At 33.8% G+C, this 8,150-nt stretch overlaps 1 protein-coding gene across 1 annotated transcript; it reads right to left on the reverse strand.

Moving 5' to 3' along the window:
* On the reverse strand, nt 1,915–5,583 carry LOC107609577 (rhodanese-like domain-containing protein 7). The gene is made up of 5 exons (XM_016311579.2): nt 5,094–5,583; nt 4,157–4,408; nt 3,932–4,030; nt 3,151–3,438; nt 1,915–2,455 (listed from the first exon to the last, which is right to left on the reverse strand). Exons 1-5 carry the CDS (start codon nt 5,511–5,513, stop codon nt 2,078–2,080), a joined length of 1,437 nt encoding a protein of 478 aa, XP_016167065.1. The 5' UTR covers nt 5,514–5,583; the 3' UTR covers nt 1,915–2,077.

Here is an 8,150-nt window from a genome sequence, read left to right on the forward strand (position 1 = left end):
TACTCTTATGTACTTTCTAAATGGCGTTTCAAAATTTCATCCTTATCAACATTTATTGTTATTATTTATATACTTTAAAAAAAATAATAAATAAATAAATAAATAAACATACGTTTGTATATACTTCTTTTATTATTATAAAAAAGAAAATTCTTTTCATTTTCAATCACTGTACGACTTCAAGTGAAAAATTTTGGGGGCATTATATTAGACAAAATATAATTTTTACGAGAAAATTATAAAAAGAAATAATTAGTTACATGGTGATGTCTTCATATATAATATTTATATCTATTTTAAAATTAATTTAGATCATTTGACAGTTGGTTATTTATTTAAATTTTGAAATTAACATCAAGCAACAAGTGCGGGAACAGTTACGAGTGCAATTCAAATTTTCCGCAAGTAGTGTATAAAGAGTAACTGTCAGCTGACATTAGGCTAGTATAAATAGAGTTTTAGGAAAACATTGTAATCAGTTCAGTTCTTCTTGGAAAACACTTAGGACCCCAAAAAACACTCTCAGCCCCTTAGCATCACAGAGTAAAATTGGGAATCTTAAGTAATTCCTTTGAACTCAAACACTTGTACTTTGTTTTTTCCCAGTTTTTATTAATAAGTGCAATTCAAATTTTCCGCAAGTAGTGTATAAAGAGTAACTGTCAGCTGACATTAGGCTAGTATAAATAGAGTTTTAGGAAAACATTGTAATCAGTTCAGTTCTTCTTGGAAAACACTTAGAACCCCAAAAAACGCTCTCAGCCCCTTGGCATCACAGAGTAAAATTGGGAATCTTAAGTAATTCCTTTGAACTCAAACACTTGTACTTTGTTTTTTCCCAGTTTTTATTAATAAATTCCTCTACTTTTACGTCTTCTTCTCTTTTACGTTCATGTTTCTTCTTTCATCTTCTTTTTAATTTCCTGTTTGTTTCAATTTCTGCAGTTTACTTTGCCACCGGCATCTTGCATTTATATGTTTATTTATTACTTTTATTCCTTTTAATTTTATTTGATGTTACAATTACGACATTGAGATACCCACATTTTTATTTTAAACATTAACAAAAATTTGAGTAAAACAGTTACTTTTGTTCACACACATTTTAATACACAAATCAAAACTATACCATGGGCCTGAATTAATATTTCTTCCTTTTATTGTTTACATGGGATATTGCATCAAACTTCTTGTGTTAAAATCCCTCAACAAAATGGTTTTATTGAGATAAAATCTTAGCACATTCTCAATGTTGCAAGAGCACTGATTTTTCAAACTAATTTTCCAAAAATTTTTGGGATCTTTGCAGTGGGGCAAGCCGTTCATTTAATAAACCGACTGCCTACTCCCATTTTGAAAAATCAAAACCCTTATGATGTTTTATTTGGAAAGAATGTAAATATTAAGTACCTTAGAACTTTTGGTTGTCTTGCTTGTGTCCACTTTAACTCAATGAAGGAAGAAATTTGGCAAGAGAGCCCGAAAGTCACTTTAACTCCCTTATGACGTTCTTTATGATTTATATTCTAGAGAAATATTTTTATCAAACAATGCGATGTTTTTTGAGTCTTGCTTTCCTTACATTTGCCCAAGTCCACACTTGATGCAAATCCATCACGGGTTGTTTCTCCTCAAGCCTTTGTTGACCCCTTTTATGGTAGTTCTTTCCCTGTTCCTAATGCATCTCATGCATTTCATGCTTCTCATGATTCTCATGCATCACCATCACATGAGGAGGCCTATAATTCATGCACCTGCATCTGCTGATTTAGGGGTCAGCCAACCTACTGTCCAGAATTTCACTTCACTAGTACAGCTAGTCAGCTACTATACACTGGCTGCAGTATTTCAGTTCAGCATTGATCTTCTAGAAGGAATCAAAACTGAGTTTATAATCAAGTTAAAACAAAACCATAAACCAAAAAACAGTCCTCTCAAATTTAATCATACTTCAAAAATTAAAACATACATCTATAGTTTGGTTTCATGCACTTTGAACACATTCAAGGAAGGAAGCAAAAGGAAGACAATTAGACAGAAGGCCTAAACATTCGTCCCAAAAACAATATCAAAGATCTTAAACAGAACGTGAAAGCTGGTTTGGTTTTGCACAGCCACTGTCCGGTTTACTTGATGGTCGGCGACCCTTATCCGGACCACCTATGATTCCCCACCTCTCAAATTGTCGTTGTCGCGCACGAGCCCTCTCCTTCTCTTCTTCTGATTTCGACGAAAAGCAGTAAGGACAAGAAACTCCATATTCATACTCAGGGGATTCCATGTCAGCATCACTCACAGGCTGCTTGCAACCATAGCAGAGCTTGAAGTTTCCTGGCACCAATCCATGCTCAACGGAGACTCGCTTGTCGAAGACAAAGCACTCACCGTCCCAGAGGCTCTGTTTCTCTGGAACTTCCTCGAGATATTTCAGGATTCCACCTTCAAGGTGATAGACCTGGGATTTTTTACATATAAATATAACAAAATTCATATTGGATACCAATTGAAAAATATAACGAGCAAAAGCTTATGCTCATGTGAAACCAACAGATACTTTTTTTTTTTAAAAAAAAAAATAGAAACTGAAAAAAATTGTTATTATGTTTTTTTTATTTTTTTTTTTAAATAATCAGTCTATGTGTTACTCTAAAATATGTGAGGTGGTTTAACTTGAGACTAGGCAAAAGAAAATAATTGGTGTGGGATACATGGAAACAATGGGAAGCATGTGCCTCGTGATTTTAGCCATGTTTCTTGTGTTTCAATATATCGATGATAAATGCCTCTATATGGATGAGGCATAAAGGATTTGAAGTTTATATTCTGAAAACAGAATTTACAAGTACACTTGCAAGACCTGCCAAATTCCTCCCATCCTAGTATTTGAAACTATAGAGACCTAAACAATAATTAAGCGGATAAAAAATTAAAGGACATCTCTTTATTTGATAGACTCTTGGCAGTGCTATCAAGTTCCAAACTAGAAAATGCAAAGTCCTTAGAGACACTAATATGATATCATGCTAAAAAATAATTGAAGAAAAAATAAACTATACCTTTTTTCCCTTTTCACAAGAAGAATAACGCAACAAATGATTTTCTCAAAGAATCAGCTGCACAAATCAGAATAGAATATAAGCAGAGAATTACCTCTTTGAAACCTTTTCTGAGAAGTAGACTTGTTGCTTTCTCGCATCGGATACCTCCAGTGCAATACATTGCGACACGTTTTGGCATATTTTGTTTTGGATTCTCCATTTCACTTTCATCACTTTTGATTGAATTGTCTACCTCAACTTCCGGAAGCCCACATCCAGTAAGCTGGAAATGCTCCTCCACCCAAGAGGGGAATTCTCGGAATGATGAAGTACATGGATCAACTGCTCCTTTAAACTTTCCTATTCTGGTTTCGTAGTTATTCCTCACATCAATCACAACCTAAACATGAGATGTTAATCTTGATCAATACAGCAGCAATACTATGCGACATTGTCTTGCATACTTCTCAAAAACATATTTTGACTACACTGGAGAGTTGGAGATGTGCAGTTTGCAATCCATACAAGTAGAACTGATGGTCAGATTTGCATAACCCAACACCAAATGAAAAGAAAACAAAGAGCAACCCCCATAAAAGTGATACCTCTGACATCAATACATGACGAAGAGCCAGTAAAATACAATGCTTCAAATGTTCATTTACAAATTTTCAGAAATACAATATTTTTTTTCCATTCTTTAAGCTGGAAAATCCTAGTTCTAACAAGCCAGAATGCAAAGACTTGGCACAACTTAAACATTTAATGCCATCAAGAACCCCAATCATTTAGAAAAAACTAAACATATTTAATATGGTCCTTCCACCTATAGGATCAAATAAAGAGACAATCTAATACTGACAGATAATGATAACGGGAAGTTTGTTACATACCGTATCTGGATCACTAATCAAAGCATTCCACTCTTTCGGGCCAACATATTTCCCAACCTTTTCAATAGGTGATATGCTAGGCATCCCAAGAGTGACAATCTGCCAAAATGTAAATAAACAAAAAATCATAAGAACCACAGCAGGTTGGTAAAATGCCTCAAATACATTGATATTTAATGAAGGAGTTCATTCTTTCGGCATTGCGAATTCAACGGCCAGCGCTACCTCTTTCTTCAATTTGACCCTCACATGATCCCACCGGAAAGGTGCATCTTCCCCTGCAGCAAGAGGAGAACTGGCACTGTGTCCATGGTGAATGGCTTCCTCCTCGGGACTAACAGGCGATTCAACCCGTCTTAGCCCTTTCAATCGGTCATCACTTTGTATGAATGCAAGAACTTTCTCCACCGACTCCCGAATGCCACATATGCTGCCATTGATCCCTTCAGGCGCAAGAATAATACCGCCTGAAACACGCTGAGTAGCATCAGATCAGTGAGACACGAGCATTACCACAGCTTCAAGTCAACGAAAATACTAAATTAGTTCTTTTATTCTTAATATTACCATATTTCACTGTTAGAAATCAGGTAGCTTGCTTAGCTAGAAATTGGTTCTTTAAGTTGCACTTTTGATATTCTCCCTTGTTAAAGCTACTTGATTAGCTTGTAGTATGCAAATTCAACAATTTATTAATCATTACAATTTACATCAATGCACTCTACAAACTATGATGAAAAGAAAATATTTCAGTTACTAATATCAACAATAGAAACTTTTATACTTATGGTATGCATCAAAAGATCATCTTTGTTATAACGAACAATCTGAACAAGAATTAATTTCGTAACATCAAGAATGATTTCTCACTTTCCCTTAGGTTGCATTTGGATACTCTCTCTAAGAGAGAAATGTAGATACAGTAGACACAAAAGCTCTATTTTTTGCATCTGTCTTTGTACCTATCTCACTGTCTATGTTTTTCGCTAAATCATAAACCCTAGACAGAATACAAACCCAACCTTAGCTAATTCCAACTTCCAATTACAATTTCTAGAACCAGATTAGTCAAATTTCTAATAATGAAGTAATAGGCCCCTATACATATAACAATCACAAAAATAATGGATTAAGAAAAAGTGCTAAAAGTTGTGAGTATTACAAGTTGTTGGCAAAGCTCCTTCAAGGGTTTCCTCATAGCTGCATGGTCAGAGAAATCCGCGAACTTGTAGAACGAAACCACCACCAGAGATTCATCCACGTCGGATTCGGGTTCCGGATTTTCGGTTCGGGTCATTTCCGATATGGCAATCGGTGTTGTGGTGTTCCCGGAGGAGAAGAAACACTTGGAATTGGAACGGGTCATTATGCTGTGAAGTGTGTGAGAGTTCGAAGATGTGGAAGAGATAGGGAAGTGGTGGAATGAGGGCTTGGAAGGTGCGGTGGAGAGGGAGGATGGAAGCGTTGTTTTGGTGGGAGACGCGGCGGAAGGCGGCGGCGACGGCGAGAGCATTGTTGGCGGAGGTAGCGACAGTGTTGTTCTGCTCCTTAGTGTGGAGGCCACGTTTGGATGTCGCAGCATTGCATTTTTGTTTTCTTTTTTTCTTAGAAGAACTAACTTCTTTTTCGTATACGCTCATATGTCATAAGGTTTCTTCAGGCCCAATACTTCTTGAAGCTCATTAAAAACCATAATAGAGTTCGAATCTCACGATATCTATCAGTGATTTATTGAATCCTATCATGTATATGGAGTGATTCATTGGTGACAAATTTTTAAGGGAAAAAGACAGATAGATTTTTAACTTTTTTAATTTTTGATAAATATATCTGACAAAATTTAAATACAAAAAAGTTTTTGACTTTAATAAACGGAGGACAATTTAGTCCTTTCATCTATTTGCCTCTCATATACCAAATAAAATTGGCTGAAACGGTATTCAGGTGTCTGTTACGGTGCCACGCTGGAAGGGGAATAAAGTTCGAAGGACAAATAAGTCCTTGACGTCATTTTACAAATAAAGTTCGAAGGACAAATAGGTTCTTGATAATTTTTTTTCAAAATTAATAAACTCATTTCCTAAATTCTCTCATCTACCTCTCTCCATTTTATATTTCTCTCTACTATTTTTATTCTATGTATAATTATATTTTCTATTAGTAATTTAACAAATCAAAATATGTCATTTGATATTTTTTTTACAATTAAAATATTTTAAATGTAAAAGTATACACATTAAATTATTTTAAATTTTAGATAACGAATGTTAAAATTAATTATTAATAAAAAATTAGACTTTTTCATATAAAAATAATAACTAAAAATCTTATTATTTAATTTTTTATCTGCAGATATCTTGGTCTTCTTAACTAGAGACTTTTGTCAACTTACGACTTTTTTGTAAAAGTAGTTTGATTTTATAAATCTTTTGTGTCATGCATAATTTATACTGTTAGAACAAAGTGAACTATAATTTAAAAAAAAAAAATTATTCTCGTAATGTTATTATGGATAAAAATACTTGTTCTAATATAATACACAAATGCACTAATGCTAACCTAATACATGAATGATGCACAAATAAACTAATGCTAACTTGATGCATAAATGAACTGATGCTAACTAATGCCACTGGTATGATGAAAACTGAACTAATACAATTTAACAAATTCTAATATAATACACAAATACACTAAAACTGAACTAATGCATTTTAAGAAAAAAAAGTAGAAACAGAACAAGCCCAATTTCTGCAATTTTAATACAAATAATTTAAATTGCAGAATACAACAAGTTAACTAGATTTCAAAATACAAGCATAATTATATAAACTAAATTCTCATAATAGAAGTATAATAGAAGCATAATGAAAAAAAAATTATCAACGACCTATTTGTCCTTTAAACTTTATTTGTAAAATGACGTCAAGGACTTATTTGTCCTTCGAACTTTATTCCCCTTCCAACGTGACACCGTAATGGACACTTGGACACCGTTTCAGCCACGTCAGCCAGTTCCGTTTGGTGTATGAGAGGCAAATAGACGGAAGGACTAAATTGTCCTCCGTTTGTTAAAGTCAGGGACTTTTTTGTATTTAAATTTTGTCAGGGATGTATTTGTCAAAAATTTAAAAAGTCGGGGATCTATCTGTCTTTTTCCCAATTTTTAAAATGGAGTTCAGATTCATAACAGATTAGTCTTTGTTTTGTCGGACTAGGAGATTCTGTAGACAACTAAAAAAAAAACTAAAATGGTGTTAACCAACTTAAGGTAGTCAAGTGGTCAACTCACTTATTCCTTTAAGTAAGTGTTAGAGATTCAAATTCCGCCTTGTGTATGCAGTAGCAATCCATTAGCCAATGGTAAATCAGTTATAATTTGCAAAAAATAGAATTAATAAAAAGAAAAATCATTACACTAAACTATACAAGAAACCAAGAGTTCAAGATCGATTGCGTCATCTTATAGGCAAAAATTAGAGAAAAAGATGACAAATCCTAAATGGGACTTGATTAACCTGAAAATGTGGACATATGGCAAATTTGTCTATGATGTCAAGTACGAGGATATGAAATTTTAGATCTAAATACACGAAGTCTCACTAAATTTTATGAATGAAGAAATAGCAAAAATTTTTAGCAATATGATGGGGATACTGGTTGAAGTGGAGAATCTCAAAAGATATGACACATTAATGAGAATCAGAGTGAAAATGGCATTTGATATATTCAAGTCGTAGCTTAGTCGAAATTTCTATGGCAAGAAAGGAAGTGCCAAAAACTTGGGTGAATTTAAAGTATGAAAGACTACTAGATAGTTACTACCTGAACTATGGAATTATAATTCACGACATAAAGGAGTGCTAGAGTCCCATTGCTTTGGTATTATAAGAAAATTGATGAGTACTGTCGAAAAAACGAATAAAATCTTACGATAATTTAAATACCGTCAAAAATAATCAGATGGTATGAACCTCATCGGTAAATGTTTACCGTCAGATTTTTTCGTCCGACGGTGATTACTGTCAGAAGTTGTGATGGGTCATCGGTTCGACAAACCAATTGGTTACCGGCGGATTCTTCTAACAGTATTGTTGGCACCCAAAAATGTTATTTCGCGCACTGTTATTGTCGGATTATTCCTATGGTAATTCCGACGGTATTCATAAATAATTAAAAATTATTATTTAATTAAAATAAATAATACACTGTTCAAATA

Source organism: Arachis ipaensis, chromosome B07, assembly GCF_000816755.2.
Source record: "Arachis ipaensis cultivar K30076 chromosome B07, Araip1.1, whole genome shotgun sequence".
NCBI lineage: Eukaryota > Viridiplantae > Streptophyta > Magnoliopsida > Fabales > Fabaceae > Arachis > Arachis ipaensis.

Bases quoted from the DNA above. Each gene is read 5' to 3' on its own strand.
- LOC107609577 (XM_016311579.2), bottom strand. From the start codon at position 5,513: ATGCTGCGACATCCAAACGTGGCCTCCACACTAAGGAGCAGAACAACA. The intron at 3,439-3,931 runs GTATGTAACAAA...TCTCATGTTTAG, and splicing joins TGATTAGTGATCCAGATACG to GTTGTGATTGATGTGAGGAA. The intron at 2,456-3,150 runs GTAATTCTCTGC...AAAAAATCCCAG, and splicing joins TCAGAAAAGGTTTCAAAGAG to GTCTATCACCTTGAAGGTGG.